Source organism: Hemitrygon akajei, chromosome 19 (assembly GCF_048418815.1).
Source record: "Hemitrygon akajei chromosome 19, sHemAka1.3, whole genome shotgun sequence".
Taxonomy (NCBI): Eukaryota; Metazoa; Chordata; class Chondrichthyes; order Myliobatiformes; family Dasyatidae; genus Hemitrygon; species Hemitrygon akajei.
This window is the reverse complement of record NC_133142.1, coordinates 33945243-33963142: the sequence shown is the minus strand read 5'-3', so window position 1 is coordinate 33963142 and position 17900 is coordinate 33945243. Positions and strand designations below refer to the sequence as shown.

The 17900-nt window shown below is 40.1% G+C and overlaps 1 protein-coding gene across 5 annotated transcripts in view; it reads left to right on the top strand.

Moving 5' to 3' along the window:
* The window catches only part of LOC140741871 (FERM domain-containing protein 4B-like), a 316280-nt gene that overhangs the window by 264499 nt on the left and 33881 nt on the right, over window positions 1-17900 (top strand). For 4 of the 5 annotated variants that reach the window (XM_073072370.1, XM_073072368.1, XM_073072369.1 and 1 more), the window contains exon 11: window positions 1471-1557. The exons of the other annotated variant lie outside the window; for it this stretch is intronic. In XM_073072370.1, coding sequence (XP_072928471.1) covers window positions 1471-1557 — 87 coding nt within the window. The remainder of the gene's footprint in view (window positions 1-1470; window positions 1558-17900) is intronic. 5 annotated transcript variants of the gene reach the window in all.

The following is a 17900-nucleotide window of genomic DNA, read 5'->3' as shown; positions in this document are numbered from 1 at the left end:
AATGCCGAGGCCCCCTAGGCCTGTGTCGATGTAGTAGTAGTACCACCTGTAAGAGGCAATATACGTACATATTCAGACTTGTGAATTTAATAATTGTGGAAGCTTATTTATATGTTGGCCCTTCATAACTTGTAGATGTCTTCTAATTAAAGATGGAACCGGATAGTTCATAGTTCTAATTTCTCTGGAGCGGTAATCAGTAATGGTGGGGTTAATAATGGATTAGCTTTAGTTCCAGCATCGAGTTGCAGTGTCAGTCCTGTTCAGGAAAGTTATAGATTGAAGTCATGGTCCCTCTAGTTAGCTCTAGCAATATCCGTTAATGAAGAACGGGCGTCTGCAGTTGGACTGGAACAGCTCAAAATCATTCCATGTATGACCCTTCTCGCAGGGCATCTTTCTCATCCTCATAAGTTGGTCTGCAGTCTTGTGTGCTAGAGTGCAGTGGCAGCATCCAGTCCATGACATGTCACACAAATGGAAATGGACAGATCAGCATGCAAGACCATAAGACCCAGCAGCAGAATTAGGCCATTTGGCCCATCAAGTCTGCTCCACAGTATAATAAGTGATGTAAGTGTTGATGCATTGTGGAGGTTTAATTTTATTAAGAAATATTTCTGCAGCAGAATGTCTAGTGGTGAGCCATACCAAAGGCACGTTGCACTTTTCTGACAGTGGCCTGGATTTGAAGACATCCGTGAGGTGCCAGAGTTTGCTGCAGATGCTTTCACTGAAGTCAGCAAAGATGCCTTTAGTGTGAATTTCCTAATATTGTTTGCTATTGCACAATCAGCCACAGTGATATCATTGAGCCAGCAGAGCAGCTGATTACCGACAGCATATCGCTAAGGAAATGATGAGATTTTGAGTTAATATTTTAAATGCTTCACGAGCTAGAATTTAAGTGAGTAGCTGAAATATTAATGTAAAATATTTTTAAATATCTGGAATTATAGTGCTGAGATCTTTAGTACCAAAATATTTGCCTATAGTTACAGCACTGTGTACTATTAAAAGCTCACTGCTCATGCAGCAAAGTCTTAACATATTTGAAGATTTTATACCAAGGATAGTTGACGAGTGCCTGAAATTTATCAGATATCTGACTTAACGGGACTACACTAAAAAGTCTGTAAAACTTGTGGAGAGGCAATGAATCACAGTAACACTGGGAATTCCACACTAAGCTGCACATATGGAAATCCAGAAGACCCTGTCCACAGTGCAATGATGGTGAATAACTGGCTGACAAATGCCGGCAATAAAGTTTCATTAACCCTACCACTGGGATTATGGGATATGATGTGAAATGTCTGTCTGTACTGGTAAAGCATCTGCTTGCTCCACGGGGTATCACTGAGCAAGATTTGTTGCTGGTTTTGAATGACGAAAATAGAAAAACACTTAATAAGCCAGATAGAACTATTTTTTTCACAACATTAGCTTCTTTGTTTTTATATGTTTTAGGATAAACAAGGAATTCCCTGGTGGCTTGGAATTGGTTGCAGAGGAATTGGGCAGTACGACTTTCATGATAAAGTAAAGCCCAGAAAGGTAAAAGTCAATCATTTGAAGGATACTTTACACAGATGTGTGATCCAGTGGTAACTCTTTGTCAGTTCGTTAACAGGCTGTTGTTCTTGAAATGAATTTTATGGAGTTATTGTTCTCCAGTTTACTGTTTTTTAGTCAAACAGACATGATGTATCTTCTGTTGTGAAAACATTTCATGATGTAATGCTTCTGCTTCTCTGCAAAGGAGGATTTCCTTTAAATAAAGTCCACAGGTTTTTACCATTCATGGTCCTCAGGCACCCCATACTGTGGAGGGGGTAACTATTGGTTCTCATGCCACACAAACCTATTTTAAGTCATGGTACCCTGCCACTTAAAATTGAAATATTATTCGATGGGGAGTATTTTGTTTCGTACACAGATTAATTTTATCTGAAACTTCTTTGTGCACTCCTCTATACTTAAGCCCATCAGGAGGTTTTGCAACAAGCCTCCTGATATCACAGCATCTCCACACATTGAAGACCATTCACACGAGCAGATATGTGGCTTCTTGATATTAGTTTGAAGAAAACCACTTGCCTTTTCTCGGGTTCAAATCAATTGAAATGAGTCTCATTCATATGCCACCTTGTAGGTAGATGCATTTTAAAATTATTCCTTTGGAGTTTGCATCAGCCCCTTATTTGCCTATCCAGCCATTTCCCATCTAGATGCTAGTCAGTAGCTTTCTAATGTTATTCCATTTCCTGTTTAATCCATTAAAGCTCCATCATTTCTGACTCTAGGCCTAACTCCTCCTTCCACCAGTCTCCCTCCCTGCTTTGCAAGCCCCACAGTTTTGTGTTAAATCTTTTTGTTGCCCTGCCCTGATAACTCCTGTAATCCTGTAATCCAACATCATCTCTTGGAATCTGCAACTTCCTACTGTCAGAAACGAGCCACGCTCCCGAATAATGGCTTCAAGACAAATTCAAGGAAACAAAGTTTATTAACAGGTCTGCAGAGCTGGGTGCCTTCAGAGAAGGGAACCCTGAACCTTACAGGGCAGCAGGTTTTATCCTTCTTCCTTACCCCTCCCCTCCCTGACTCGGGAGGTACACAGTCTTATCCCATTCCATATTTGGAGTTGTTTTTTTACACATTTCTGTAAAACAATAGTCCATATCTCAGGACTTCAATGATTCCACAAACAGTTAATCTTGTCAGGGCTTCTGCATTCATAATTAAATCACATTTGTTTACTGACTTTAACCCAGACATAATTAAATCACATTTGTCCTCTGCACTGACCCTTAACCTCTTTCAGAAACGCACATCTTAATTTACTTCGACTCTCACACTACCCTGGCCTTTTTCCTGTTCTTTTCATTCCACACTCTAGAATTTCATGTTTCCCATCTCCTCTCTACAATTTATTTAACCAAATTTTGATTGCCTTTCTCCAATCTTTCAGCTCAAGGTGTAACTTTAAGTTTAGTGAAAGGAACATTGAAAAGGCAGCATAAAGGATGTGACTAAACACATTGATGAAGGAAGAGCAGTAGATGTAGTGTATATGGATTTCAGCAAGGCATTTGAGAAGGTACCCCGTGCAAGGCTTACTGAGAAATTAAGGAGGCATGGGATCCAAGGGGACATTGCTTTGTGGATCCAGAAGTCTGAAGTGGTTCATTTTGGTAGGCCAGATATGATGGCAGAATATAGTATTAATGGTAAGACTCTTGGCAGTGTGGAGGATCAGAGGGATCCTGGGGTCCGAGTCCATAGGACACTCAAAGCAGCTGCGCAGGTTGACTCTGTGGTTAAGAAGGCGTATGATGTATTGGCCTTCATCAATCGTGGAATTGAATTTAGGATCCGAGAGGTAATGTTGCAGCTATGTAGGACCCTGGTCAGACCCCACTTGGAGTACTATGCTCAGTTCTGGTCGCCTCACTACAGGAAATCATAGAAAGGATGCCGAGATTTACAAGGATGTCGCCAGGATTGGGGAGCATGCCTTATGAGAATAGGTTGAGTGAACTCGGCCTTTTTTCCTTGGTGCGACAGAGGATGAGAGGTGACCTGATAAAGGTGTATAAGATGATGAGAAGCTTTGATCGTGTGGAAAGTCGGAGGCTTTTTCCCAGGGCTGAAATGGTTGCCACAAGAGGACACGGGTTTAAGGTGCTGGGGAGTAGGTACAAAGGAGATGTTAGCGGTAAGTTTTTACTTAGAGAGTGGTGAGTGCGTGGAATGGGCTGCCGGCAGCGGTGGTGGAGGCGGATACGATAGGGTCTTTTAAGAGACTTTTGGATAGGTACATGGAGCTTAGAAAAATAGAGGGCTATAGGTAAGCCTAGTAATTTCTAAGGTAGGGACATGTTCGGCACAACATTGTGGGCTGAAGGGCCTGTATTGTTCTGTAGGTTTTCTATGTTTCTATAAAGGCATTAAGTTTAACTATTGAACATAGTCTTCCACTACTGAGTAAGTGTTTTGCATGAAGTTGTAATGTCCATTCATGAATGTCGCCCAAGTGAAGAAGTCTCTCATTCAATATTTTCTGTTATGTTGAATCCAATGCTTTCTGGATTTGATCAGCATTTGCTTTTAATTGTCCAAAAGTGGGAGTTTAATCTTTGCATCCCATTAAGATTGGTCCCTATCGCAATTTGTCTCCGCTTCAGTCACGTTACTAGCGGTAGCCATTAGCAGTGGTCAGTATATTATATACTCCTAGTTTCCTAAGAGCCCAGTGAGTGATTGTTGAAGTATGGGATGTATGGTGCGTCAGTATTAAAATACTTTGTTCCCAGATCAAAAGATCAGCGTGAATTTAATTATGGAAATCTACTACCAGTGCTTCTAACACTAGGAAGCTTTCATAATGTTTGTTCAGATTAAAATATCTGGGACTGGGTTGCTGGATTTGAAAAGTAAAGAACTGGTTGCCTTGACAATCCAGGAATTTAACTTGTAAATTCCTTCATTAAGGAGTTCCATTTATTGTCATTTGCATAGTTAATTGTAGCAAACATGAGAAAACTCCAATGATTCTGTACTCTCATCATTTCAGACATGTAACTGCCAATTCAGAAATATTGTTTTGGTCAGTGTAATAGAAGTTTAGATGCACACTATCCAGTAGGAAATCACGAATTGGAAAAAACAGGTAGTTCTATTTTACTTAATTCAGAAGTTTTTCTTATAAGTGATACTGTTTTTCTTTGAGTTCACATTCAAACTATGCAGAAGAATAGACCGAGAAAGAAATGTGATCCAGTTAACTTGTGTCTACTTGGCAGCATTGAAACATAGTCCAACTGGCTTATCTGCATGATTATAGCAACCTGCCAGTCCTTATGCTATTGATTAGTACTTTTTTAAATGGTCTTGGTGTTGCATTTTTTTTTGTGGCTTGTTGATAAAGAAAATTGGGTGTGCCTTCAAAGCACCAGAATTGCATTTTGTAATCAGCAACAAACATTCAGTTCTAAACCTGCGATTCTCCCTTTCTGCACAGCATGGACAACAGTACCTATAATGTATTGAATTTATCACTCCGAGTTGTGTGTACTTTGTGAAAATTGCTCAAATTTATACACGTTGTCAATATAGTAGAATGCATCTTAAAATACTATGATTTTTAAAACTTTATTAAGGTTTTGGACATCTATCCTAATATCTTTCCTGCCTTTGTGTCTTGTGTAGTCCCTTGAGTTGTATTTCCATATTGAATATACAATATAAATTTTATTTTTATTAATAGCGTCATCGAAGCTTGATCAAACTTTGCAAAATCCATCACCACTGTTAAGTGATCCATTCAAACATTTTGGGTTATTTTTCATGTAGTGACCATGATTTGAGTCAGGCCAGTCCCAATGACACTGTGATTATTAATACATCTTGCATGCTGGTTGGAAAAAACCCACCTCCTTTCTGCCCTATTGCAAACCCAGACTCTGACTAGTCAGATGCAAATAGCTTTACATTTAAAAAAAAATGCAGTGTGGCCTGGTGGCACCCGATCTCCTCAGCATTGACAAGGAAATCTCAGTGCCCTTTGACAGATCTTGTTTTTAACCCCACTGATTGTTGACACACCCTCCTCACTCAGGATAGTCCTAGTGACTGGACTGGTTGCAGACAATCCAGTCTTGGAACAGGTTGTACAAGTTCATGTGGTGCCAGCAGACAGACCTGGAATTCTTAGGTATGATTTAATTCCCTAAGAATATGCTTAGGTTGTGACAGCTACTTTTCCTGTGATTACATGGATTTTCACATAATACTGAAAAGCAGTTAGGGATTCCTTTGTGAATATTTTGTCATGCCATCTATGTTGTCTCCTATTTGACATGTAATGTATTAGATGTGCTTAAAAACAATTATGTATAGGAATGTTTAGCAGGTCACACTTGTATGTTTTTAAATCTGTAACAAAAGTAACTTCTAGATAAAATTATGAAAAATACTGAGTATTTTGGGAATTAAAAAGAAAGTACTAAACTACTTATTACTAAAATATATTCTTGTCAAATGATGCTGAAATGCTTTGTAGTATAATTTACAAAACTAAAGTTAATTTTCCTTTATATGGTACTGACCAACCTACATCCTTGAATGTGATTTGGAGAATAAATCCATATAAAAATGCTAAGCTCCTTCTGTTATTGATGACTAAATATTTAAATTCTAATTAGTACTATAAACAGGAAGCATTTGTGAGGCTTGGACTCAATGCAGTAGATCACCGAGGTTTAATCGTGCAACCAGAAAACCAAATCATCATCTCTTGGTTTCAAAAACCAGGGAAAAGAAAGAATTAGGTGTTTTATCTTAATTTGCAAAGATACAGAGAGGAGGAGGAAGAGTAATGTAGTGCATTTGGGATTAGGGATCGAGAATAGAAAGCACAAAAACTATCAGGACCTTAAGAAATCTCTAAAGTGGAAATTGGCTGTAAACATGAAATAATTTGAAAAAGCAGGATCACCAGTTGACATTTTTATGTACAGTACTATGGAGCTCAAATTTTTAAAATCATCAAATCATAGATATTTAAGCACAGAAATTGATTGGCAACGTGGTTAAGGGGTATAGGGAGAAGGTGCGAGGATGGTGTTGAAAGTAAAAATCAGCTGTGATTGAATGATGGAGCAAACTCAATGGGCTGAATGGCCTAATTCTGCTCCTATATCTTAATCTTATGGACAGGTACTTATAGCCATCTACCTCCAGGCCAGTTGTGATATCTATCCATGCTAATCCCGTTTGCTCATATGGGACTTGAATCCCCCTGCTGCTTTCCTCTCCAAGTAAATGCCTTTCTGTTGTAATCTCCTCACTTGAATTCTCGATTTGAGTGAAGTTGAGCTTTATTGAAAATGAGGTGTTATTGACAGGAAGGGTGATTGATTCAAACAGGAGAGAAAACTAGACCTCTTGGAAGCAATTTTATCAATACTGCTTGTGGAAATTCACTGAAGTGTGTAAGTCAACTGAAATATGAATAGGCGAGGCATACATTTGTCATCAGAATCAGGTTTACTATCACCAGCATATGTCGTGAAATTTGCTTTTGTAGCAGCAGTACAATGCAATATATAATAGAAAAAAACATGAATTACGGTAAGTATATCTATTAAATAAATAGTGCAAAAATGGAAATTTTAAAAAAAGTAATGAGGTAGTGTTCATGGGTTCAGTGCCCATTCAGAAATCAGGCGGCAGAGTGGAAGAAGCTGTTCCCGAATCACTGTGTGTGACTTCATGCTTCTGTATCTCCTTGCTGAGTGAGTGAGCGAGTGATTGCCAATATTCAGTGATTATCGTGAGCTCAGGATTTCAATGTACGGTAGTTTTGATGCAAAATCTGGTTAAGATGTCTCTTGTATCTAGTGCTTGAGTTATTCAGTTCTAGGCTGCCGTGATAAGAGTATCTGTCAAAGACTTCCATTGTATTATAGATGACATCAATAGATACTGAATTTATTTTCTTTGAAGACAGCATTGTTAATTACGTTTGTTGGTATTTGGTGGTGCTGGGTTTTACCTTGGTCTGTATATTTAGATGTTCTTTTGGGTAAACAGGATGTAAGTTGATGTTTATTTAGCTGCCACCAGCTGTAGAGGATTGACATTGTTTTGTCCTGCAGTTCAGTACAGCAGTCTCTTTTGCTCTCTGGAAGCTGACCCAGTTATTCACTTTCCTGTAATATTGATTTAGAATGGAAAAGGAAATGCATCAATTACAAATTAACCATCTATATAAAATACCGTAAAATTTCTCATGATAGTGCTTAGTGTAAAATAAACAAAACTGAGTTTTTGTGATGTGCTTTTTGCCAGAGCTACAGATGCATGCTGGTCACTGAGCACAGTGAAGCCCAGTTTCCACTCTCGCTCTCTCTCTGGTGCAGTTGCAAGTTCTACTCAATTTACACACAACATTTGTCACTTCTTAGGTTTCATGGGGAGACTCAGAGCTCCTCTTTTTTTTTTAAATCTTTCTGTGCTGTGGGTGCTCCCAACAGAAGAATTATCAGTTTTCAATGCCAGCACCCCTGTAAACCTGGGCCTCAGTCACCATTAAAGCAGCCAACAAGAGGAATGTTGCCAGCCTGCCATCAGTGTCCTATCAGATTTTGGTACCTATGTTTTAACCTAAAGCTAAATTAATAACTTAATCATAAAAATGAAGGTCATACCAAAATATAAATGAGTAACCGGTGATCACATCCAGCATATATCTTTGAAATAAAGTGCTGTATTGTGTATTCCGGTAGTTCAGGTGACAATGAAATCCCCACAGTGCTGTTTGAAAAAAGAAAGCTGCCCTGCTGTTCCCCATTCATCATTTATATTTGGAACATAAAAATGGTTTGACATGTTTGAGAATCTTGCCACATTTGTTCCAATAGCAGTGGCCTCATTTCAAAAATAGTTACCGTGGAGAATGTTGTGTTCGCGTTATGAATGCTGTCTGATCTGTTGAGTTCATCCAGCATTTTGTGTCTGTGTGTTGCTCTGGATTTCCAGCATCTGCAGAATCTCGTGTGTTTATCTTTCGATGATTATTTCCCTTGCAAGTAAGGAAACTCTGCTGCAGCTTGTGTGCTGGCTGGCACTGACATCAGTGTCCCGTCCACCCTACAGTGCTTTAAATGATGGCCATTGACTTGATGTCTTTCAATTAGTGAAAAGAGCAGTTGTTGCAACTAGAAAAGTTAGTTTATTCTCTTAAATCATTTTTAAAGTGTTAAAACCAAGATTCAGGCAGGTGTCAGTAGTATGCAAACTTCTTGCTTCTGGTGACCAGTGTGTGTTTTTAGAGTCACAGACACATACAGCACAGAAACTGTTCCTTCAGCCCAAGAAATCCATGTTGACCACGATGCCTCTCTATGGTAATGTCACATGTCTACATTAGCCTATAACCCTCTACTCTTTTCCTATCACTGAACCTATCCAAATGCTTTTTAAAGTGTCTCTGCCACCTCCTGTAGCCACTTGTTCTGTATAATTACCATTCTCTGTGAAAATGTTGCCCCTCAGATCTCCTACTTTCACTTTAGATCCATGCCCTATAGCTTTAGACTACCCTATCCTGGGGAAAAAATGATTCTGATTACTTGCCCTATGTGTGCCTCTCAATCTTGTAGACCTGTATGAAGCTACCTTCAGCCTCTAGTGAGAATAAATACAGCCAGTCCAATCTTTCCTTACAACACAAGCTTTTCCTTCCTGACATCATGTCCTGGTGAGTCCCTTCTGCCTTCTTTCCAATACTAGCACATCCTCCTGCATCATGGTGACTAGAACTATACACAGTGCTCCAATGTTTTGTACAGTTCATACACAATGCCCCAATGTTTGTACTCAGTGCCCCGGGCTATAAAGGCAGTAGTGTTAAATGTGTTCTTCACTACAACCTCCACATTGCTGTTGTCTAGGGTCTATGAACTTGCACGCCACAGTCTCTCTGTGCATCAGCACCCCGATGGTTCCTGCCAGTTACTGTGCTTTTCTTATCAGTTACATGCAAGAATGTGATATTTAATGTAACTAATAGCTCAATGAGGTTCCTTTATGATTTAGTTCCTCTCAATATAAAAACTAACATCTTGTGGTGTAAAGGTCCAATCATAGATTTCACTGGCATCTGTGAACCGGAGGGTCAGTAGATTTCCCTCGACCATGGAGGGGAGAAACTGAGTGTTCCAAGTTCTGATCTTTATTTATTGAGGTACAGTGCAGATTAGGCCCTTCTGGCCCTTTGAGCCTCGCTGTCCCCAGTCCCCCGATTTAATATTAGCCTAATCACGGGACAATTTACAGTGACTAAATAACCTACCAGCCATTATGTCTTTGGACTTTAGAAGGAAACTGGAACAGCCAGGGAAATCCCACGTGGTCACAGAGAGAATGTACAAACTCCTTACAGGCAGCAGCGGGATTTGAACCTGGGTCGCTGGTACTGCAAAGCATTGTGCTAACAACTAGGCTACTATGCCACCCCATTCAGTAGCATTAGAAAGTATGGATACTAGAAAAATACAAGACTGGGTTAACTTTGAAGCTACAATGTTAATAGTCTGCCACTTAAGAATAATCACACAAAGGTTGCTAGAGCCAAATCGGAAATCTCGTTGACAGGTGCATTATCATGAGGGAGTGATAGTTAATATTCTTGTGCTTTGTTCTGATGTAGTAATGTTATTTGGGCTTGTAAAAAGATTTGTCATCCTGTTATTTACATAAGAAAAAATGTGCTTGCAAATTCTGTGAGCAACTAAAATTGAGCACTCATCTGTAGGGTTTACTTTCTGGTTTTCATCCACCATCCCACCTGCTGATGAAGACTAAACATACCAGGAAACATTTAAAACAAAAGTCAGTGAAGCAATGGCCCGCTCAAACACCCAGTACCATTTCTATGTTGACAAATTAGAATCACTTAGTCAAGATTTACATTTGTACCAGGGAGGGTAATCATCATTAGAAATTTTCCCAAAGGTTGCAGAAAATTGATTTGGAGAGTGTGCAGCATTAATATTAAGATTACTTTTGGTAAAACTGATTTAAGGAAGGGAAATCTACAAAATAGAATGGGGGGGGGGGAAACTCCATCGGTACTTAAGAAATTCACTTGTATTAAGGCGCCTTGGACCACACTCCTTAGTTCGTCTTGATGAGTCCATATGTTTAATCAGTGAAAGTGACACATAGATCTCTTAACAGTTAGTCAATTAAAGGACAGCAGCTAAACTCCAGTAGGTTTCCCTGTGACAATGTCATTCGATGCCTGGGGTAATGATGCACTGACTAAAGGCAAAGACAACAGTTTGTCTCTTGGTCTCAGATGTTTTCCTGCTTCCCTGCAGGGAAGCACCTGGTATCTACTCACTCCTTTTCCACAAAGACAGGCACACTCAGCAATAAACAATCTCTGATTGTTTAGATTTTTTTTTGCCCCCACTATAAAGTGGTTCTTAAAATCTCAAATACATTTCCTCCCCCACACCACCTTTGACCCACTCCCCCTTATGTGAGCACAGCCATACAGCAATGCTTCATCATAAGCAAACTAGTGGGCTCTTGTAAGTTACTGTTTAGTCTTTTGTTTTTGTGACAATTATAAAATTTGGATTTAACATTTAGCATATTGGTCACATTACACATTATCAATTAGGTGCCTCAGCAATGTCAACCGTCATTCGTTGTATGGGTAAATCTTTGATTAAAGCATTTATAAAAGAAAACAGTGGAAATAATTTCAAAGTTTACATTTATAGTAAAATTATTTAATTTGTTCTAAACAAATAGAACCCTCAAGAACTGCTTATCTGTAAAATTTAAAAATTGAATTTGTGGTTAAACTTTTATTAAATTATTTGCTCTTTCTGTTATGAAAACACTGAGAATATTAACAGGAAACATCACATAAATGCTATTACAGGAATATATTGTTTAAAGGTACCCTTCACTTTAAATTGAGAACATTTTATTAATATCTCTCTGCAAATATGCAAAGCAGTCTCCTTTTGGAAAAGGAAAGGACACTATTTCATGCAAAGAATATCTATTTATTTATTTATAATAAGTGCACATTATTTTCCATTAAATATTCAGTCTCTTTCTAGTGATGCGTGTGCATGGTCATTTCAATGCAAACTCAATGATCTTTGATATATCAGTCAATGGACTTGGACCTTTGTAAAACATGCTGTGCTTGTAAGTCCAAAGTGCTTCATTTTTCCTATCTATTTCCCCTAATTTGTGTGGATCCCAGGTACCACTCCATTTAATCTGTAGTGTTTATCAGAAAATCAACAAAAAATAAACTGCAAATACTGGGAATTGTAAATAAAAGGAGTACCAAACATACTCAACAGGTCAGCCAGCATCTGTGGGAAGAGAGGTAGAGAAGCTTGTTAAATTGCAGGAAGTGTTCTGTGTTTCTGACAGACTAAAGCTGGCGTGACCGTTGAGGTAAGCTGTAAACAAAGTTGTCTGGTCAGCGAATGAATAGGAATGGTTAGAGGGTGAGAACATGAAGGAATGTAGGAGCTGCAAAATAATAATAGAAAGACGTGGCCTGCAGGTCACGTCTGCAGGGCTTGTCCTCTGCTATGAGGGTGGAAAAATAAAGAGAGTGTGATTGGAGAGGAAATGACAAACAAGCTGAGCTAATATCACAGTTGGGTGACTGATTCCAACAGATCAAGTTGCCTGAAGTTGTAGAATTCTGTGTAAACTCCAGAAAGCTGCAATATGTCTAGACAGGAGATGAAGTGCTGTTCTTCGAGATGCATTGGGCCTAATTGCAGCAGTATATCTGGGTTGCCTGATTTGACTAAGATCCAACATTTTCAATGGTGTGAGACACAAAGCAGTAGATGCTGGAATCTGTAGCAAAATTTGGGGTTCTGATGGAGGATCTCAATCCAAAATATTGCTCATCCCTTTACCACCTCTGTAGCTGCTTTGACTCACTGAGTTCCTCCAGCAGTTTTTTTTTGCATTTGAATGAGGAAACTGAATGCATTTTCAGAAAACATTAAATGTTTTTTTGCAATTTAGAAAGCAAATGGTCTGAGTCGTGTACCTGTGGGTCAGATTGGGAAAGTTAGTATTAGTCAAAAACAGTAAGCATTGAAGGAATTTTAGATGGAAATAAAGGCAAGATGAAATTTTGTGGAAATTTATCCTGTATTCAAGGATTTTGTCAGTGGTTGAAGGCTCTTCCAGTTATAATGGTTGAATATGTAACACCAGTATCGCGAGCTTGTTCAGAACATAGATCTGAAAAACGTTCAAAGCTTATTTTATTGTCAAATATGCATGTATAATAGACTCTGATATTTGTCTACTCCAGATAGCCACTAAATACTGATGTTGATGAAAGGAAAGTCCTAAATACCCCGCTAACCGCCCCGAAAAAGAAACAAAGCTCACAGACCTCAAAATCCCCCCTCGCCTGCAGTAAAAAAAAACAGCCGCTATAACTATCAACAGCCCCCTCACTTGCAGAAAAGAACAGCGACAGTAGCACCAGACCCCAACCCCATTCCCACACACACAATATAATGGATCTCCAATCACCCACAAGAAAGAAAACGCTGAAAAACTGAAGGAAACCAATATAAAGTTCAATCCAATAGTTGCATAAATCTCAATATGAGAAATGTCTTTTCGTCTGCATACGAGGAGAGCAGGCCGCACAAACTCATCTTTCCGTGAAGGGTGGTCACCGATCCAGGGCCGATTAATCCGGCTGCTGACTGTCTCTGTTGAGCCATTGCTGACCCCTCCGCATTCGCACCGATGCTTCAATCTTCCTCACTGCTTCGTTCCTGACCTTGTGCCTTGTCTCTGGTGTTTTCCATGAGTCTGTGTGTGTTCTCGGACCTTTTCGGCCTCTCGTCTCTGATCTCCACGAGGCAGCTTTTCAGACACAGAACCGTGCTGGACGCTTTGATCGAGATTCAAACTTTAGCTCACGGTTTCCATTATGCTAACAAGACAGAACAAGCAGAAGGCGTCAAAAAAAAAGTGAAAGAATGGAAAGGTTTGCTATCTGGAGGATGTCGCCCAAAGGACCATTGTTCGCTGGCACCATCTTGACCGGAATTCTCAACGACAATGACTAAGGCCTTGAAAAGATATTGAAATGGATGTGTTGGTTGTCGGAGGTTAGTCAGCGTCTTTGGAAGGAAGAATGGACCTGAATTGGATGCCAAAGGGCGGGGGGGGGGGGGTTTAAGATGTGCACGATTGGAGAGATCTAGAGGTGTATAGTTCATGTAAGGGCAGGGCGGGTTAAGAAAGTAGTTTAAAAACTCATATAGATCTTGCACTTTATTACAAGAGACAAAGTGTACAGGAGCAGTCATGATGAACAGTTATATAAAGGTGGTTCAGGCACAACTGCATTATTGCACCAATTCTGGTCACCACACTTTGGGGGAAAATGTAAAGGCTTTGAAGACAATACAGAAGGTATGTATTGTAATGATTCCCTGGAAAGATGTAGTTCATTGGTTATATAGATAGAAATGAGTAACTGGTGTGGTTCTCCTTGGAATAATGGAAGTTGTGAAACCATCTCACAGAGGTATTTAAAATCAGAGTGTAGGTTGATTCAGTAAAGGGAAGCTGGGTCCTGTTGGTAGGAAGTAATAAAGGTGACTGGCTGACTAAACAGGTGTCATGAGAACGTTTTCTTGGCACAGTGAGTGGTTAGAGTTTTCAATGAACTGCTGGAAGTACAAGTGGAAGAGATTTACTTTTAATATTTAAAGGACACTTGGATATTTGACAGGAAGAATTTCTTAGGCAAAGGGAAGAAGGTGGGGAGCCAGACTGGCTGCTTCATGAATCCCAAATTTGACTGTGACTTCTGCCATAGTTTGGACCATTTTTCCACAGATGTGACAGATTTGCAATCATAAGTAGTAGTGTATCATGCTACAGGAGGAATGATTTTTCGTTTAGGTAAACGCTTTGTGTATCTCAGCAGTACTGTGCAAGTCACTTCGATGATGGAACCAATGCGAGAATTCTCAAAGGAAGAGTGACCTCCTACAAACGTGAGGGAGGCCAGAAGTGTCTGAAAGTCTCATAACCGAAGGCCTACAAAGCCATTTTGTTGTCAGCCCTGACCTTTGTGTGCAAAGCATGAATGGTGCACAGAGGCAACACAGTAAAGATGACGTCTTCAGGCAAGCTGTCTGAGAGATCTAAAGGAATTAAGATGATGGCAAGATGAGGCTCCGGCAATCACATGAACAAATATTCTAAATGTCCACTTCACTGATAAGATTACAGATCCTGGTGAAACACTAGCTGTAAGCAGAACGTGCCCCATTTTCTACCACATTCTCTTTTCTGTGAGCAAGTCAATTCCAAGTCCATCACCTCAATCCCATTCCTCCAGATTTTCTGAAGGAGCCTACCATGGGGAACCTTGACAAATGCCTCACCAAAATCCATATATATTTCACATCCACCACTCTACCTTCATCAGCACTTCCTCAAAAGAGTATATCAAGCTTGTGAGACGTGATTTGCTCCTCACAAAGCCATGCTGACTATCCATAATAAGACTGCCTCTCCAAATCATGTCTCCAAGAATCCTCTCCAATAGTTTCCCACCTGTGATGTAAGGCTCACTAGTCTTTAATTCCCAGGGTTATCCTTATTACCTTTCATGAACAAAATAATAACATTTGTCATCCTTCAGTCTTGTATTACGCCTATGGCCAGTGGCAAAGATAATCACAAGTGGTGCAGTAATCTCTTCCCTCGCTTTCCCTATATCCCATTCAGCCCCATTGTCTCATCTTTCCTAACATTTTTTTTTAAAGTTCCAACACAACCTCTTTCTTAACATGTTCCAGCATATTAGCCTGTTCTACATTGACCTTGCACTGGTGAATACTGAAGGGGGAAGTATTCTTTAAGGATCAATCCTACCCCCTCTAGTTCCAGGCTTATCCCCGATTTGTCCCACATGCATTCTAGTTGCCCTCCTGATCTTCACGGGTGTGTAGAAATCCTTGGGATTTTCCTTAATCCCACTCACCAAGGCCTTTTCATGTTCTCTTGTTGCTCCCTTCTTGAGTTCCTTCCTGGGTAAGAAACATAGAAAACCTACAGCACAATACAGGGCTCCCGCCCCACAAAGCTGTGCTGAACATGTCCGAACATGGGTACCTTTCGTAATTCTCATGTGTCCTGTTTGATCCTTGCTTCCTAAACTTTAAGTATGCTCCCGTCTTCTTGACTGCTTTTAAGATTTGAAACCTGCATTTTTCCCCCAAGTATAAAATTCTTGCATAATTTGATGATAATGCAGAATATTCGTACCCATTTTAAAATGAGCAATATCTTGTGGAATTTCCTGAGGAGTTCACATCAGTTGATGATAGCAGTGTCTTGTTCTTACTTCTGGTAAGATGGTGGCACGCTTAGACGCAGCGGCTTTTATGGGGCCAACGAAAGGTGCTATTGCCTTTTTTGAATGTATTTTTTATATGACTTCAAGACCCTGCTGTACATTTAAAAACTTAAAGTATTGCAGGTCTGCCCCATTAGCAAGTTGCTCATTGGCAGACAAACTGAAAGAGCTGGACGCATCAGTGCGCGAAGGCCGTGTGAAGTCTAACAATGAGTGACGGTCTTCGTCGCTTTTCTTGTGATTATAAGACCTTGTTGCGCATTGTTAATATGGAATGCTGCAAGTTGGATCACTGGTTTATTGGCGAATATTAGGGGCAGATGACGGGGAAGCTGTGTGTCCTCGGTCATAGCAACGACTAGCTCCCAAGCCGTGGTGTCACCTGTTCACAGCCGCCAATAAGAGAGGTGCCTGAGTTGGAGTGCTCCACCAGAGCAGTGTGCGTGCTGGAGTTGGTACTGCCTCCAGTGTTCACTTAGCAGAAGACAAGATGTATTGTGTTCAGCTGCAAACTACTGCAACATTCATGAACTCTGGGACTTGGACAATATTTATTTTTCCTATTTGCCTGCTGCCTTGTACATTTCTGTGTGACCTGTGCGGTGTATGACTGTTGGTACTGTGTTTTGCACTGACCTGTTACATTTGGCTGTATTCATGGGTATTCATATGTGGTTCAAATGCTATCAAACACGAACTTGGACTTGTTAAATTTGATATGTCCCCAAACCGTCCTTGTTACTTAGCTCCCTTTTTGTCACCTGATTTATTTCTATTTTTCACCCCGCTGCTTTCATGAATCACCTTGAGTCGTCAGTGTGAGTATTTGCAAACTATTCCAAACATCCCTGACAAAGCCCTGCCTTTTACACCCACATTCCGGATCTCTTGCTTTTGGGTTCACGTGTAATTTACAGGATTCCTGCCAAATACACTTGTGGAGTCCACACAACTTCCCTCAAAGGAAGGGCTTCCATTACCGTTTTTGTGGACGGTTCCCTACCCTGCGCCACAGAACTAACCAGATCTCAGCACCACCTTCTGCTGATAGCTATTCTGTCCACTCCTTCAAATATTAGATCCAGCATATCAAAGACCTAATCTTAAGAAGAATTTGAAAGCATCATCCTTCATTCAGTATCATTAGCCTTGCTACATATTAACCAATTGTTTCCCGTGGTCGCTGGCTAAATGTGCTAACCTTGTAAGTGCCTAAGGTACTAGGTTAAAATGTCCCTTCAGGACTTTTACACTGTCCTCATAAGAGACCACTTCCATGGTTTATGGCACCTGTAAATTCACCAACCTCTCAAATCCCAGCAATCATACAGTGCCCTTTTCATGTCAGACCACATTGCTTTGTTATGTATCCTCCAGCAACTCAACAATATTGTTCGCTGTTGGAAACCAGCAAGTTCTCATTTCAAGAACAGGCAAATGGCTGAACCATGTCATATTTCTTGAGACCATTAACATACCCACCATATTCACTGCATGCCACCACTACTGCTTCACAGAGAGTATTTATATTTCAATACTGTTGCTCCCAGTAGCAGCAATATTTTCAATGTCACTGTAATTGTCAATGTCAATGGCACTGTCAACCATTTTCAATGGTTGCTGTTTGGGAAGGGAAGAGCTATCTTTTATTATAACTTATTTACACAAAACCAACAGCAACAACCAAGCAGCTGGAGCAGTTTAAGCAGGATCTGTGTAGACTAAACTAACAATAGTATCTAGGACGATGGTGTATCGAGAATCATATCACACATGTACAACTCTTAAAACTACATTTGCATTCCAATATGCCACGCTCTTTTTCCCAGCTTCTGCCCCTTCCTTTCCATTTCTGATGAAGGGTCTCAGCCTGAAACAGTGGCAGTTTAGTCCCTTCCATAAATGCTGCCTGACCTGTTGAGTTCTTCCA